The sequence below is a fragment of the Daphnia pulex genome, chromosome 5 (assembly GCF_021134715.1).
Source record: "Daphnia pulex isolate KAP4 chromosome 5, ASM2113471v1".
In the NCBI taxonomy this organism is placed as follows: Eukaryota; Metazoa; Arthropoda; class Branchiopoda; order Diplostraca; family Daphniidae; genus Daphnia; species Daphnia pulex.
The window spans coordinates 6271579-6288940 of NC_060021.1; the positions used below are offsets into that span (position 1 = coordinate 6271579).

At 45.6% G+C, this 17362-nt stretch overlaps 1 protein-coding gene across 8 annotated transcripts in view; it reads left to right on the forward strand.

Annotated features, from left to right (window-relative positions):
• LOC124194749 (nesprin-1-like) overlaps positions 1 to 17213 on the forward strand; it is an 80671-nt gene extending 63458 nt beyond the window's left edge. For 7 of the 8 annotated variants that reach the window (XM_046589081.1, XM_046589082.1, XM_046589084.1 and 4 more), the window contains 19 exons: positions 4 to 4554; positions 4615 to 4932; positions 5012 to 5344; positions 5414 to 5713; positions 5819 to 6154; positions 7787 to 8077; positions 9334 to 9648; positions 9733 to 9936; positions 10009 to 10197; positions 10281 to 10940; positions 11016 to 12227; positions 12303 to 13073; positions 13152 to 13342; positions 14158 to 14395; positions 14463 to 14669; positions 14734 to 14868; positions 14959 to 15264; positions 15397 to 15479; positions 15633 to 17213. In XM_046589081.1, coding sequence (XP_046445037.1) covers positions 4 to 4554; positions 4615 to 4932; positions 5012 to 5344; positions 5414 to 5713; positions 5819 to 6154; positions 7787 to 8077; positions 9334 to 9648; positions 9733 to 9936; positions 10009 to 10197; positions 10281 to 10940; positions 11016 to 12227; positions 12303 to 13073; positions 13152 to 13342; positions 14158 to 14395; positions 14463 to 14669; positions 14734 to 14868; positions 14959 to 15264; positions 15397 to 15479; positions 15633 to 15909 — 10917 coding nt within the window. In that variant the 3' untranslated portion in view covers positions 15910 to 17213. The remainder of the gene's footprint in view (positions 1 to 3; positions 4555 to 4614; positions 4933 to 5011; positions 5345 to 5413; positions 5714 to 5818; positions 6155 to 7786; positions 8078 to 9333; positions 9649 to 9732; positions 9937 to 10008; positions 10198 to 10280; positions 10941 to 11015; positions 12228 to 12302; positions 13074 to 13151; positions 13343 to 14157; positions 14396 to 14462; positions 14670 to 14733; positions 14869 to 14958; positions 15265 to 15396; positions 15480 to 15632) is intronic. The other variant, XM_046589080.1, reaches the window with a different exon arrangement.
• Positions 17214 to 17362: the final 149 nt, after the last annotated feature.

Genomic DNA, 17362 nt, shown 5'->3' on the forward strand with positions numbered 1-17362 from the left:
CAGGCATGTCTGGTCGAGCTTGAGGAGAAAGAAGTCTGTGTCGACATTATTCCCAGTCCCGACCCCCTACAAGATGATACGGCCGTCATTGCTGATGACACGCCAAACGCGACTTCTGCCCGCCAAGTACTTCTAAATGATCCTATCGAACCCATATCAGTAACGGCTGACGAATGCCCGATAAATAAGGACGATGACAAGTTAGTCACGCAGTCCGTCGTGCAAAAGACCATTCGAGTCATTCGACGAACTGTCCTGCAAAATGGCAGGGAGATATCTGTGGAGGAACAAGTAGAAGAAGAACCAGCCGGTGGAACGGTTCCATTGGCTGTTGAGACGAAATTGATCCCTCCCAAACGCGGGTACTTCCGGATACCCTCGCCTTTCGGTATCGTCGAGGAGCCCAACTATCAGGATGAGCAACACGTTCAAAAAGATGATAAAGGCACTGTCGAGATTACTGACATAACAGATCAATATGACGACCGAGAAGCCTCAAGTTCGGGCCCGCCGATGGACCAATTCATTGAAATTCACGAGGTTCTCGATGATCACCAAATCACTGAACAGCCGGAGAGCTCACAAAAAGTCATAGAAGTTTTTAGTCCAAACGAGGACGTGACGCCTCAGAGCCAATCGCGCACAGTCTTTGAGACACTTCATGAGCAGGAAGAGGAACCGGAACACGACGAGAGTACTGAAATTGACTCTGTTGAAACTCAGATGGAAGTAAAAGTAAGTGATGAACCCAGCAATATCCTCGATGAAAAAGAATCTGAGCAAACACCGCAAGTCGAACCTGAACTTACGGACGAGTTCCAACAATCGAACGAGGAAGTCACTTTCCAGATGGTAATTGAGGTACAACAGCAACCCGCAGAAGTATTGGAAGAAGGTCTCATTAAAGAACCGGATAACCAAACAAGTAGCGAGCCTACCACGGAAGCAGTACAACCAGCCGAACCTGAACTTAAAGGAGAATTCAAAGAAATTGAAAATAAAATCGAACCTGAAATAGTAACTCAGGTACCAGAGGATACCGTGGAGACTTTCTATGAAGAACTCGCTAAAGTCCCCGAGGCTGTTAAGGAGACAAGTGGTGAGCTTGTAGTAGCAGATGAAGCGCAACCAAGAGTCGAGACAGAATCTCCAATTACAGAAGAAGCACCGCAAAGCCAGCCGGAAGTTACAGATGGACTCCAAGAATCGGAGATCATTTCCCAAGTTCTAACTGAGGTACAAGATGAGCCCAAAGTAGAGTCTACAATAGAACTTGATGTTGATGTGCGCAACGAGCCTGCTGTTGAACGTGAAGAACAACTTTTACTTGAAGAAGTCAATCAAGAGAAAACTGTAGCTGATCCTCAAGAAAAACAAATAGCCGAGCTGAACACGGAATCGAAACAAGAATCCGCAACAGAGTTGGAAAAAAGTCCCGATTCTGCTGAATGCCAAACAGAAACAATTAAATTGGTTATCGATTCTCCGATTGAGCCTACACCCGAAATCTGCAAAGAACCATGCGAGGAACCACTAGAGGTACAGATCCTGCAATATCTCGAAGGACAGATCCTGCAACAACTCGAACTTCCTGAAATTGTTCCCAAAACAGATCCGGAATGTGAAACCAAAGCGGAGGAAACACCAGTTTCTGCTCAACAAATTCAAGCATCTACTGAGCCTGAAAGCCAAACAAAAGTTGAACTTAAACAGTCAAATGTCTCTGAAGAAAATGCAAAAATGGTTAAAGCATCGCCCGGTTCCATACCGTCCTCATTAGGAGACGAAAGCGAGTCTGAGGTTGACAATATGGACTGGAACGTCTCACCTGACGATGAACGCCAATTTGACGAATACTTTAAGGATGAAAGGCCTTCCTCTGCCGCTTCTGATTCATCAACTTCTACCGACACTACTCATCTCGAATCGGTTTTAGGTGAACCCATTGAAGATCTTGAAGCTTCCATTTCTCCAGTGACGGACACGCCTGATACCTCTAGAGACACGCCAACCCAAGAAACAATGTCTTCCGAAGTAGCAGCTGTTGAAGAAATTGAAGCAGAAAAAGAAGTAAGCTGCCAAACAACAATTGAAAGTTGCCAAGAAACTAGTGGTAAAATTGAAGAAACCGTTCAATTACCTGAAACTAAAGAAAGCAGCTCTGAAGATGAAGTAGAAGAAATAGCGCCGGTTCCAATCGAAGCTGAAGAAGAATTTATTGTCGTCGAAGAAATTTTACAACAAATTCTAGAACCAAGTGACGTGGCTGTTAACAAGGATTTTGAAACGGAAAAAGTTGTTGCTTCCGAAGAAAAAATGCCGATTGAATTGGCAAAGCAGCTCAGTCAACAGTTGGTCGACGAAGTCCTTAAGGCAGTGGAATCTCATCCATCGCTGGAGAGCATGATCCATGAAAATGTGATCCAAACTTCACCGACAGACCCAAGTTCATCATCTGAAAACGACCAAGAATCTTCTTCAAGTGAAGACGAAAGCGGCTGGTGGGTGGTCGGCTCTCCAGAAAGAAAAGAGAAAACAACAGAAGAACCTTTTGAAATTGTTGAAAAAGGCGAAGTTACTGAACTGGCACCGAATGAAACTGAACCACAATTGGACGAAGTCGTTTTGTCGACTACACCAGAAAATCAGTTGGCTAAAACTGTTGAAGAATTGATCGTTCCATCCGATTCGGATGTGCTTCAAGAGACAATCTCAAAATCAGTTAAAACGGAATCGTCGACTAACGTGACTATCATCAGAGTAGGCTACGAGCCCCCCAACGAAGATCAACAGTTCGTTGAAACATTATCGATTGAATCCGTGAAAGACGACGTCGGAGATTTGACTGTGAACGAAGTGCAACAAGTGGCTGAGACACCGTCAATTGAATTCCCACCAGACGAAACATCCGGTACAATGGACGAAGAGGAACTTGTTTCTGTATCTCCCACAATTGACTCTGAGAAAATTATAGAAATGGGCGAGAAAATCTTGGAAGCCCTTCCCGGTATCGTTGAACAGTTGTCCAACATTGAAACGCTGATTGAAGACGACGAAAAAGACGTCGGTGCCGTGCTGGAACGTTCGCAATCACAAGAAGAAGAATCAACAAAAGAAAAAGGCGACGAATGGAACACGCTAACCGAACATCGGGAATTGGTGGCTCCGACGTTGGGTGAAAACACCACCGGACCTCCTATAGACGACAGCCAGCTAATGGAAAAAGTTGCTCGATTAGTCTCGGATCGAGTGGCGATGGGCCAAGAAGAAGCCCAACAATTGGAGCTCAACACCGAATGGCAGGAGATTCAAGATCTACTTGTCAATCGGCTATCGGATCAGTTGAGACAAGGTGCCAACTCTTCGACACAGACTTCCAGCGTCCGCTACTTGGCGACGACGACCCAAGTCACTGTGGATGAATCTGTTGAAGAGCGTAAAGTGAAACTTAACGATAACTTGGCTGCGCTCAAGACAGCTGTTCAGCGCAGAGAAGTGGTTGTTATTCAACGGATTGTCATCACCATCGTCCGAACAGTCACCGAATGGTTGGAGACAATCGAGTACCGAGTCTACACCATCAAGCAGACGAAGAGCATGGAGCGGCGAACCGAACAAATTCAAAGCCTTTGCGAGGAAGTTCGCGTCGTTGAAGAGACTCTCAACACCTTGGAAGAAATCACAGAAATGGCCGTCGAAGTGGTCAACGAAGAAACCAAAGTTTTGTTGCACAAGTGCGTCAAATCGCTCAAGCAACAAATGCAGTCGGTTAGCGAAGTGACGAAACGAAGTGAAGGGGAAATCGAACACATCCGGCGGCAGTGGTCGGAATATTTGGACCTGATTAGCAGCGAAGAAGACCGCATTAAAGACCTCATGAATCAACTGAAACAGTTGCAATCAGCTGAGACACTGACCAGTCAAGAAAAACTTGTCCAGCTTGAAGATATCGAAACGGCAGTACAGGAGCGTCTTGAAGGTGTGACCCAGTTACTTCATTCCGGACACGATTTGGTGAAGGAAACTCCTTTCTATCAAATGCCAGAGAGCGCTTATGCCCTGTTGGATACCATCAAAATCATTGAAGAGGCTGTACGGGACGAACGTAACGTCGTATTACACAAAGCTGCCCTGACGGCCGAATACCGGCAAACACTGCAAGAATTCGCCGAAATCGTCCGGCTCTCTGAAGCGCTGTCCGACAGCAAATTGGCGGCCCGAAATCTACCAGAAGCTTCGCAAGAACTGGAGAAACGACAACGATTCCTATTCTGCCTTAGCCACTTCCTGCAGGTCCTAGACACACTCGAACCTCATCTCGACCGAGACACTCGTTCACTCTGCCAAGAGCTTCATGCGGAGCTTGTCATTCATGCCGGAGCGATATTGGATCGGGCTGTCAACCGACAGGAGATTGTGGAAATGAGTCTGGCATCTTGGAATCATTTGGAACTGCAGTGGAACCAAGAGGACGAATGGTTCCGACAGCTTCAAATACCTGACACGTCAAATGTCAGCAGCGAAGCATTCATTGAACTGGCTGAATCTCTCAAGGTACTACTGAATTTACTCATATTTTGTATTGGTTTAAATTAATTATTTAAAATTATCAAGGACGTTATGGAGTCGATGGAACATCATCGATCGGTGGCAGCTCAGTTGATTGAATCGACCAGAAATTTAGACTGTTTGTTCTCCGACCCCGGATTGGAGACAAAATTTCAAGAAAGAATTATGCAATTGCAAGAAATGATCAACGATACTAGATCCGCTTATCGACGATTATTGCTAGCCGCCGATCACTGGAATCAATTCCAAAAATTCGCATCGCACATTGATCCTTGGCTCAAAGAGGCGACTGTCCAACTACAGATGCTAGTGAATAAAGCTGAGCGAGGAAGATTGAGCCACGAAGACTGCCTGCAATATTGGGTATATTTTTAAATTTATATTTTCTAATCGAATTACCAATTTTGATAGTTTATTTGTATTCGTTTGTATTTTATTTTAGGTGGTAAGGGCTGAAGCTGAAGAAAAGCAACAAGAGTGGGAGCAAGCCAAAACGCAGTTGGACAGAGCCGTCGCATTTGTCTCCATCCTAGACGAAGATGAAAGCCGCCGCTTCTGTTTGCAAATTGACGAGTCATGGATTCAACTTGACCGTGAGTTGCAAGCTGTCGAGAAAGCTTTGCTGCAAGGACTAGCCCAGCAAGCGGACGTTCCGCTAGACGACCGCCTCATTTGCATCGAGTGTTCGCACGCTCGCATTCAAAGTGCGCTGGACCAACTTCCCGTCAAGTACGGAAGTCCGGAAGAAACCACAACCCGCCGGAAGGAATTACAAGTACGAAGAAAGATGCAACTGTCAAATCAACTCTAATTCTAACTCGCTTGAACTTTCGACTGTGTGTAGGCTTTGTACAATTTCACCGAGTGGCAACTGAAAGAGATATCCGCTCTTGGGGCGTCGAACCCGCATCTGGCGGCTGACCGTGCGGAACATTTGGGAGTTTTGGCCAGAAGAACCAAGGAGATGACGAACGCTATTCATCTGCGTTTGGAAAAATTACGCCAAGTTCACCAGTGGATGATATCTTTCCAGCGCTTGTACAGCGTCACCTCCCGGCGTCTCCAGGAGGTCTTCATCTGCCTGCAAAAAGCGTCTATTTATAGAGATCCCTTGTGGCTGGCTCAAGCAGCCCAGCTGTGCGAGGTATGTGTGCATTGTTTGAAATTTCAAGCATCCTCGAGATCCGCCCATTCGTTAACGTCTGGTTGGTGGTGTACATGGTGTATATTTTTGGTGTCGAATTTTCAGGAAAGCGAACGTGAGCTTCAGTCGATTGACGTCGAGGCGGGCAAGTTACAACGACACTTGGAAGTTTGCCCGAAAGATGGCGTGACAGCCGCCGTAGACGAAAACAGCTTCGTCGAGTCGATCCTGCAGCTGGACCAGTCACGACAACGGTCTCGTGATCTATTGCAACTTACACGGGTCTCCGTGGCCGAGCGACTGGAACGTTGGAAATTATTCGAGGATTCAGTGAACCGCGTACTGTGTCTCATCAAGCGGCTCAAATATGCACGTAACATGGCCACAATTAAAGGCTCTGCTGATCTACAGCGCCTTCTCTCCGCTAAGCAATCGATAGAGGTAAGTCACGTTTTATCCATTGGTTAGAAAAGAAAAAAAAAATACCGCCACGCAACGTGGAACCTGTTTACATCGTTGTGATTGTTGTTTGTCCTTGCTGGGGTGGTACTACTCCCTCCCGACCCGCCTCCCACTGAGTTTTGGCGCCCCCGGCACCAACATGTTATTTTCGCGGCAAAAACTCAAAAAGCGTCTGCTGGCTTGCCTTTTTGATGGATGGTGGTGATTCACGTCGTCTGCTTAACAGTAATGGCCGACGCCGGCATACGTTCAGTTGCATGAACGAGGGCTAGGTGTTCGTAACGTTACCAAAAAAGTCCATGTTTTTTCCCCACCGACGTCATTTCACATTCTTAGAGTCTGAAAAAAGAAGGCAAAGTGCCATTTTCATCGCTACGTGTTGTGCCGAGTGTTGCCAGAAAGGACGAGTTCCGGGAGGAGAAGAAACAAGAGTTGGGTTAGTCACGCGTTGTATATACATTTCTAAAAAGAAAATTTCGTCAGCTGACGGAAATAGCAACAGCTGGCCGTTTTCCCTCCGAAACGACGTTAAAAAGGGGTAAAAAATTACGTTCTTTCTTGACATGTTAAGCTATTGATTCAAGCCGTCGTAGTTACAACGTTCGTTGGGTTTGAATAAGTCGCAGGCCTTTCCCCCCTAAACTTGTGCAGCAGCTTTTAACTCTTGTTGGTGTCGAATGGCATGTGGCTCAAGGGGGATTGCGAAGGAGGAAGGTCGTTTGAAATTATTTGAAGAATTTCCTTTTTGTCTGGCCTTTTTCTCTGTCGTATATCATTAGGCAAAGCTAGTCAAAAGTTATCGTACGTTCACAATCGTGGGATTATTCAGATTTATGCATTGGCGTCGTGAGGTACAAGTTAGACACAAGGGCGAAAGAAAGTCAAAACAAAAACATTTAATCGTCGTTGAACAGCGTTTGATAAAAGTATCTATTTACATTTGTAGCCGGTGTCCTGCATTCGACCTCACCCATTTCCGTTCAGTTCAGATTGCGTCATTTTTTCCTCGTATTGTGTTACTTGTGGACGCCGTTGTAGGGGGAGAAAGCGTGAAAAGCCTCGAGTGTTGTATGCAAACTAATCAATAAACCACAGCAGGCGAACATGAGTTAGTACAATCCTTTATCAAATAAAAATAGAAAGAAAAAGAAGAAAAAAGTCGAGTCGAGATAACGACAATTCCATCTCTTTTATCAGCCAACCGTGAAAAGGAATTCATTGAATACAACATTCTGGCAATCGTTCAAAACTTTCTACAGACAGGGATCGTCATGTTTTAATAACTCGTCTGCATTTTCATTTTCCCTTGAGTCTTGTGCGCAAACTCAGCCAAAGAGGTCCTGTTGCGAGTGGGTAGTCAATAGAAGACCCCACACCCTCTTTTTTCATCTCGAGTCGATCAGCTGTTTCCCCATTTTAGCAGTCGACGCAGCATCATCGGGCTACGGCAGACGAATGTAAACACAACTGCGAGGAGGTCCATTCGACACTCTCTGCCGAGTTCTTTTTTCTTTTTACACCCAAATTATATGTGTGTGCGTGTGTGTGTTTGGTTTTTCCAACCCGTGGGAGAGAAGCTCATCAATTTTCGGTTTGTTTGTTATTTTCTAGACGATACACGAGGAATTGACGACCAACCAACATCTAGTGAGCCAAGTTGGATTGTTGGCCGAACCGTTTGAACCGCTAGCCGGCGAACGGGCAGCTGACGTGGGAGTGCAGTGGACAGAGTTGGAATCATCTTTGGATCGTCTGTCTAATTGTTACGGACATGCGGCCGCCGACTGGATGGGCATCGAAGCCGAACTCGACGATATTCAACAATGGTGTTTGCTTAAGTTAGAGTGGACCCAACACAGCGTCACACCTGGCGAGGAGGACGAAACCTTGGCACAAATCCAGGTATGCAACTTTCCGTTTCTTTTTTTTTTTCGTATGTTTATTGTCCAAGAAGAACATGATCAAGGGTGAATACGGTGAAAACCACAAAAAGCCATTTTACTCGACCAGTGAAAGTTAACAACTATTACTGATGCAAGACGTATCCGTGGGCTGGCTTTAGTCTCCTCTACCGTTCATTTTTCGAGAAGAATTCTTGGTAGTCGTTATCGATTCCTAGTGATGGTGAGACCACGTCATCTTATTCTGTTGGGGTACCGATTGAATTGCCTCAGGCCTTCGCATCCCTTCCGGTTTCCAAGACGATACCTCATTAAGGTGGCCCATTCTTTCCGCGTACAAATCCCTTCACCGTGTTGTGTGATTATTATTATCCTCTTTTTCCTACTACTCCTGACCCCTTTCGTGTGTGCCTCGTTATGGAGCAAAGTGCATTATGGTTGGATTGTTTTGAGTCTTTGGGGGGGATTAAGGACCGTACCTTGATAAAGGAAACTGATGTCACCAGTCGACCTTAATGATAAAAGGAGATGTTTCTTTTTTTTTACATTCATACGCATTTTGGAAATTCTTCTCGTCTTATCTCATGGCGCCGTTGCTGTTTTTAATTCACACGATTGTTTGTCGTCCTCGATATTCGTGGACAGATACACGATTTATTTGTGCTGCCGCCGTGTGCTGCTGACTGCGTTCAGTCATTGAGTGTCGTGACGACTTTTGACAATTGACACGCGAACCCGCCTCACCGAAATTGAACTGCACGTGACAGACTGATTCGTGCTTGACGTGAATCCACACCATAACGCACACTGTCTCGGCGGTTTTATATTTGTCTTTTGTTTTTTCGCCTCGAGGTAAAATTTCCACGACAGTTTCACCTTACATGTTCGCACGATTTTGTATGGCAGACTGCGATGCCTCGTAATCAACAAGATTGACGGCTTGCGATATTTGTCACATTCATTCATTTGAAATCACCCGAGCCTTCTGTTTTCTGCCCCCCTTTTTTTTTTAAATCGGTGTTTGTGAAAAATGTGACGGGAAGAAGACTCGACGCCTTTAAATAGACTGTGTGTGTGCGCGCAATGCAACGAGGACACACTCGCAATTCAGACTTTCTAAAAAGCTCACGTTACTGACATTGCGGTCGAGTCTACCAATTTTTTTTTCGACGGGAAATCGAGACCAATCGATTGTGAATAGCTCCGTGTGTTGAGTATTAAAACAAAAAAATCTTTTGATCCTATTTATTGATTTAGGCTATCGGAGAGGAACTTTTAGTGCAGCAAGAACGTCTTGAACGTGGCAGATTGGCGGCCAGTGAACTGGGTCGCGCTATCGCCATGAGTCCCGTCATTATGGACAATTCCATCTCGGTGGTGGGTGCGGATGCCACTTCGGCTAGTATGCCCGTCAGTTTGGCATCAACAGCCGAACACGTCGCCCAGCAATTACAGTTACTTCAGCAGTCCATGAGCGTGCTGGCCGATATCGCCGAGAGACAAAGCAGCGCCGTCAGTAATTGCAACGGCACAATCCTCTCGGCGGAAAAGCTCATCAACACCGCACGACAGGTAAACTAATTGGGAAAAGCTCATTCGATTTAGTACACGATTGATTTATTTTTCGCCATTTGGGTTTTTATCTGGCGACCGCAGACGTTATGCACCGTGGAAGAGGACGCGGCTGGTGAGCGCATCGAGGACCAGTTGGTTGTTTTGCGGGATCAATTGCTCCAACTGAGCCCCACCGAGCAGCAACTAAACAGCGCGCCAATTAGCGAACAATTGCCCGTTACCGTGGAAATTCGGCCGCAGGCTGCCCTTTGCGCCACGACCTCAACCATTCAAACTACTTTACAAGTAAAACCTTTCAATTATTGATGTGAAAATAGACTCGGGCCTTAATGCGTTTCTTTTTCGTCCCCTTTACAGCAATGGGAAATCATTTTCCAAAAGACTTTTTCAGAATACGAGAGGCTATTGAATAAGTTACAGGATCGCTGCGATGAGTCGGCTACTGCACAAGTGTGGCGGGACCATCTTGATCAAGCTGAGAAATACCTCAGCCGCTCGCTACCCGATCAATACCTGTCCACCTGCGAGGATCGTGATTTGTGCGAGGTAAAATCTAAGTCGAACAACATAATCAGGATCGATGATGTCGAGTCGTTCTTAATCTCTTTTGTTAACATCTTTTAAAACAGCTGCACGAGAACTTGCTGATTCGTCATCATTCGGTCTTCCAATCGACTCAATCAAGCAACGAGGCACGAGAAGTCCAAGGGGCTGAACCCACGGAAGAAGTCATTGAGCCGAAAGTTGCGTGCAATCTCCAGGGTTTGCACCAGGCTGTCTTAACACGCATTCGCCTACGCCATGCGGCCCTGAGTGACAGAGCTTTGGCATGGGAACAGTATCGTTCGTCGTTATCAAAACTTTTGACGTGGCTGGACGCTGCCGAACGAGAGCGCAAGCACCTCGTCCTGCGCCAAATCCAAGAACATGGCCTACCGACAGCACTGCATCGAGTCGAAGTTTTATTGGATAAGATCGGCCAGGGACAAAGGATCCAGGCCGAGCTCGACAGAGCTGCCCGTCAATTGCTGGAAAAGCTCGGCGATGAAGAAAGTGCCTCTACCGTTCGTGCGGATTTGAAATCAGCTGCCGCTCGTTTAACGGACCTCGAAGCTGGACTTTGTACGTGGCGTGATTTCCTGCAGCGAGTGGCCCGCCTATACCAAAACCTGGAAAAGGGAGTAGAAGGCATCCGCCAACAACTGCAGTCAGTCCAAACTGATTTGGTAGCCGACAACGAACTTCCAACTTCTCCTGAAGCTGCTGCGGAACTTCTTCAGCACTATAGAGTAAATATCCTGTTGTTGCAAATTAATTCCTCTTGTGCCAAAACATTTTAATTAAACATTCTGCTTTTCCCCCAGGAACAATTGCTTATGGTACAAACCCTATCTTCCGACGTTGAAAAGCAAGAAGTCGTTGCTGGAGAAATCCGTTCGTGTGTCAACATTCCCGACGCCAAACGCATTTGGCAGCGTCTCGCAGCTCTTCAAATCCGACGTTCAGAAACGGAAGATCGCCTGAATTCATTGATCCAAATGCTGGAGGAACACCAAGACTGGCCCAAAGTCTTTGAAATGCGATATGCTCGCTTCATCAGCTGGGCATCAACCATGGAACAGCGTTTGTTGCACAAGCAGCGAGCGTTAGTGGACGATATGGTGCAGCGACTTTCTGGTCCCTTGCGGGATGAGTTATCGGCAAAAGAATGCGAACAGCGCTGGTTGGTCGACCAAGGCCGGGAATTGAGTCTCGTCTGCAGTAACCAAGAACGAAGAGACGAGATTCTGAGCAAAGTTGCCAACGTGGAGGAGATCTGGCGGAAATTGATGGAAACATGGAATCAAGAGTTGCAGCGACTGCGACAGCTCCCTACAGATTTGGACGAACTCAACAACAGTCTAGCCGAATTGGCCGTCTGGCTGGGTCAAGCTGAAGCTACCATCAACGCCCCGCTGACTATTTTGGCTTGCAATCAATCGGCCGTCGAGAGCCGGGTCGCCGAGCATCGTGATCTGGAGAATTCAATTGAACAAAAGAGATCTATTGTTGCGTCCGTCCTGAATCTGTGCAATACCTTCACTGCCAATTACACCTTATTGCACGGATGGCTGGGTACGGATCTAGATGCGGTACAGTGCGCCACGCAATCTCTACAGCGACGTTGGAAATCCATTTGTCAACTAGCCAGTGAAAGATCTGCACTCTTGGAATCATTGTGGCCCGACTGGTCGGCCGTCCTCGAATTGCACGGGCAATTGGATCAGACTATGTCATGTATCGAACAAGCAACACCCAGCGACACTAGTGGAGCCACATCTATCCAGGAAGTGGAACAGTTGAGTGCTCTTTTAGAGAACCTTATCCAGGAACTTCATGCTCCGGTAACGCGCCAGAAGCTTGACCAACTCAATGAACGATACTGTATCTTGGCTCGGGACGGGCGAGTTGACGCTGCCGGTGAATTGCAGCAAATTGTTGCCCGTCTAAACGCCCGATGGAGAGATCAATCTGATCGACTTTCCTCCCTCCTTCATGCCGTTAGAGATGCATCCTCATTGATTCATCACTGGCAGGTAATAAATGGAAAACTAGTTTTATTTGAAATTCAAATATTTGATTTTAACCGAACTATCAAATTTATTTAACAGGGACTGCGAGACCGACTTTTGGTTTGGTGTTCACACTGTGAAGTTCAGGTGCAACAGATCGAGAACAATGCCCTGACTGGAGAGACTGATGCCGTAGAAGTTCTGAGGCAATTATCGGAAGATTTGCAAGTTTTGGAGAATGCGAGAGCCGAAATAAGAGAACTAGGCCGTGCTCTCATTAAGCAAGGAACAGTTGATATGCAACCACAACTGGAAGAGTACCTGCAAACCGAGGATGAAGTCTTGCTGAAGATGGCCCAGATGCAAGTTCGACTGGCTCAAAAAGAACAAGACCAGCAGCAATTATCAGCTGTTGCGGCCAGCATAATATTGGGCGCCGAAAATATTAGTCTCTCCGACTCCGGAATATACAGCTACCCGATGGAAAAAGAAGCTCTCCAAGGAGCAGTTCCGTCTATTCTCGACGATAGTGCCATCAGTTTATCGGCTCCGGACGGTCGGAAGCTTTCCGTTTCCGTTGAAACTGCCAGAGCTGCGTCTCCTTCAAAAGTCCCACCATCTAAGCCTATCGAAGAGACTCAAGTAGCAGCGACGGGAGCCAAACAGCGCACCTACGCCGATGTGGCGAAAACGGCGGTCGTTTCTTCTCCGTATCAGAGATCCACTCCACCTCCGGTTTCCGTCAAATCTGACACGCAACGACACCTGGAATTGGCTCTTGACGAGTGGAGGCAAAGATTGGCTCGTCTGGATCACTCGATCAAAACATCCATCAGTACTGAACCGTCCACCGACGCCGCCAACGAAATCGTAATTTCCGCTATTTTTTTTAGAATTTTTGATTTGTATTTGAAAATAACTCCCGCGTTTCATTTTTATTGTTTTTAGGCCCGAATGGTTGCCACCTGCCGGTCGTCACATGACTTAACCCAACATCTGTGTAACCGCCTCGTCACTGAATCACCGACTAACGAATCTCGACTGGAAGCGCTGACCCGACAAACGATGGTCCTGCAAGAAGAATTCCAGCAGCTTGAAATGCTGGCCAAATCGAAGGAGCGCAACTTGCGAGATGAAAGGTAAGACCACCATACCGTTAACTTTGTTGTGGGTGGTGGTGTGGCGATTGCATGCGGGATGTGGGGTCTGCCTTTTTTATTTCCTGCCTTTCTCTCATTTTGCTCACAAACCGTATTCCTTTTTCTTTACCTTATCTTTGAATGGCATGAGCGCTTGCGTGAAAAACCTTGACCCTAAAGTAAACTTTTTGTGTCTGCTTAGTCTTCCTTTTCTACGTTTAACTTTTCTCACACGCAAACAACTTTTTATTGCCTTTATCACTTATCTTTCCAAGCTAACCCTTTTATCCTCCCACCGACGGGCACATCACAATCTCACTGAGAAAGCCAAAATTAATCATTGAGTGCGACAGAATTCACATATTAATCACATCCGCCAACCGCAAAGTTGTTGCAACCTGACATTTGTTAGTCAAACCACTCAAATTCCTAATACATTACCAACAGTAGCACTGTAGCACCTGCAAGGTGTGTATTTGATTTGCAAATTCTAATCACAATAATTAACGAGCCTAATAACCTTATTTGTTATTCAAATCTTAATTGATAATTAGTTGAACAGATGGTTATCAGTCATTATAGAAATTGCAATAGAAAATCAAAATTATCAATGTAAAAAGATTTATAGATCAAGTGATAAATAATTAGTGCCAGGCTTCTAGGAAGTAATATAGATTAAAAAAGAAAAACCGCGAGCATTGTGATGACCCCATTTCGGTTTTTTCCTTTTTCTTTTGCTTCTTGTGCACGTCTGGAATCTGCCCTCCTTGTTCTCTTGTCTTCCAATCCATCCTTCGTGATGTTTGCGGACCCAGCCCTGTTTTGGGACCGTCAATTAGCGGGCATGCGCTAGCATCGCCACGCTCCTCGTCCACTGCTGTCGGTGGGAAATCAACTTCATGTCCCCTGTGTTCCAGGAAAACATGGGCTCAACAAGAGCAGGATCTTTGGCGACTGGAAAGATGGCTGGAGCACGCAGAAAATCAATTCCGTACTCACGAACGCATTCCGACTAACATGGAACAACTGGAAGATACCGTCCAAGACTTCCGAGTACGTCCGCATCACAATCAAATGCTCTGTCGAATTTTGCGTCATTGAACCATTGGGAATTTTACAGGAACTGTCACTCGACTTGGATAGTCACAAAAACATTGTCATGTCGCTAAATATCGTCGTCAACCACGTCGCTGAACACGCCGTAACCGCCGATCAGCGAGCTGCCGATCGTCTTCGAAGTCGATTGGCCGCGGCCAATAGCCGTTGGGATGCTGTGTGCAAGTCGGCAGCTCGCATCCAAGCCAGACTTCAATCATCTCTCATGCAGGTAATTGTCAAGTTGGTTATTAATTATAACATTTCTGGCAATGACATCACCTTTGAACGTTTAGAACGAAGAATATCACCGTACCATTCGTGACCTCGTCACTTGGTTGGAAAGAACGGAAACGGATATCCAAGGCGCCGAACCCATCGACCTGACCGTGGGCACTAAACAGCTGAAGGCCCAGCTGACGAAATTCCAGGTAAGGCAGAAATAGAGAGAACTCTTAAAAAGTTATCGTGATGTGATTTCTTTATTTTACTGACGTGATTTTTCTCGATATCAATCATAGGATTTATACGCCCAACTGAGTCAATTTGAACCACGCGTGACGTCTATGCGGGAAATTGCCGACCAAGTTTTCGCTCAGTCGGTTGAAGCGGACAGTGCGCAACTCAGATCCAAATTGGCCGTCTTGAACGATCGTTTGACCTCCTTGCTAAAGATCTGTGCTCAGTACAAGCAATTACTGGACGGAGCATTGCGTAACCGGGGAGCTTCCGTCTCGCCGTCCACTCCATCCGGATTGAACTTAAGCGGAATGTCGTCTCCTGGCAAGTCACCGCGCCCTTCCATCGTTGTTTTACCATCACATGAGGTCAGTGTTTGAATTCTACACGCTTTTTACATTGGCACATCACGAATTAAGACGTGACGTTTCAGCATGCATTTTATGATTTTAATTGATTTCATTGTGTGGCGCATTTTTAATTTTCACATCATCGTGCAGTCACCAAGTCGGGCGTCATCTCCGAGAGTTCCCCGCGCCTCGTCCATGGACGAGCGTACATTTACCAGCACAGTTCATTCCAAGTACGGCACAAGTTATTTTTATTATTTCATTGGACCAATGCTTCGTTATGTTTCATTCATTGGTTTTTAAACGACACACTCACTGCGTTGCTAAGTTATACAAATTTTCCTTTTTCATCACCATATTTATTCATGGATTGGTTTTTTGTACAGTTTTGCTGTTGCGACTGCTTCAGCCCTAACGCCGGAACGGGAGGAATCAAGTGGAAATGCTGCTGCTGCGGCTGCCGTGGACACGAGCGTATTGCAGCGCGGTTATCGCTTCTTCGGACGAGTAATCCGCACGGCGCTGCCCATTCAGGCCGTGATGCTTCTGGTTCTGGGCGTCGCTTCCCTGGTACCAAGTAACAACTCTTGTATGGATGCCAACACGTTCGTCGATTCGCTCGAGTTCGTTCTCGGCTATCCGGACGGGGCACCGCCTACTTAAACAAAACAAAAAACCACGCCTTTGCAAATCTCCCAAGTTTCCTCTCTATCCTGTTCACTCCCACTCCCCCTTTTGATTTAGAAGTTGCTATATCCGATGTCTTTGATGATGATGAAAGGAAGTTCAATGCCGGTGCTACCCTCCACAAAATTGACAAATTACTGAATGAGGGAAAGAGACTTCATATTTATCTAAAGACGACCGTCAAAGAAAATGTTGCCAAAATTTGAAGAAGAAATTATTGTCATTGCGCTTTAAAAAGAAGGAACGAAATCAGAGGTGGAGGCCATCTACCATTTCCCCAGATCGCGAATGTATTGTTTGTTTGTTTTTGGCGTGGTAATGAGAGAGAAATTTGTAAACAAAAAAAATAACGGTGATAGACATTTTCGTTTAAAAAAATTCGTGTCGCGTTTCTGGGGGTAGAAAAGTAAATGTAAGAAAAGAGAAAATTAACTAACACAATGCTGCCGGCGCTTTAATATTAGTACGTCTTCAACCGCACACACGTGAAAGGAAAATTTGCAAAATTCTGATAATGGGCCCTTATCAATTCGGTTGTGCTGTGTGTGTGCGTGTGTGTTTTTTTTTTCCATGTCAGGAATTGAGAAGTTATTCATCGCTAATCCGGCCATATCAAAATTCTAATATTTCTTTCGAGGAAAAGATGAAACGAAACTTGTCACTCGGCGGAGTGGAACACGCCGTTTGCCGACTTTTGTTTTGTTGTTTTCCGATACAATTTATTGAGATCTTTAAAGACATTAACAGAGATTTCAAATTTGCCCGTGTTCTACGGTTCTGTTTCTTTATACCCACCATGAAACCCATATGTGCTCTTAATGATGCTACATGCTAGTTACAAGCTATTACTCTCGGTTCTCTCTTATAGACTCTGCCTCTAGTCTCTTCGATGTAATCCCTCTTTTCATGGTTTTCTTTTTACCAGATTTAACTTTGGTTTTGTTTTCCTTTTCTCACTGTACGCCTAACCTCAAAAAGACATTTATCTCTTTTCAAATGTAAGAAAAACTGTTGTTTTTTGTTTCATTATTATCAAATCCTTTTTTTTCTGAATCAGCAGCTAGCCCCAAACCCAGCATGTCTATTGTTACATAATGTATCGCCTGACACGTCGTAATACTTATTATTGGCCGCGGGACATTGATTTTTCTTGTGGGAAATATTGCGGACGCCGGTTAGGCCACCGCCGACGTTGCATTCATTTTGACTGTTCTTTCGCATGTAATAAGGAAGGAAAAAAAGGAAGTGATGTTGAATACACGTTGATTTATTCATTATAATTCGTCTGATTGTCTTTTACTTGAATTACAGTTGATTGAAATTGAACAAATTTTAATTGATTAAATTGCAGACGAGATTTTTCCCCACTGGGGACAGAGCAGACGAAATTTAAGTTTCTTCAGTTCAGACGTTCAGTGTTTCAGTCACG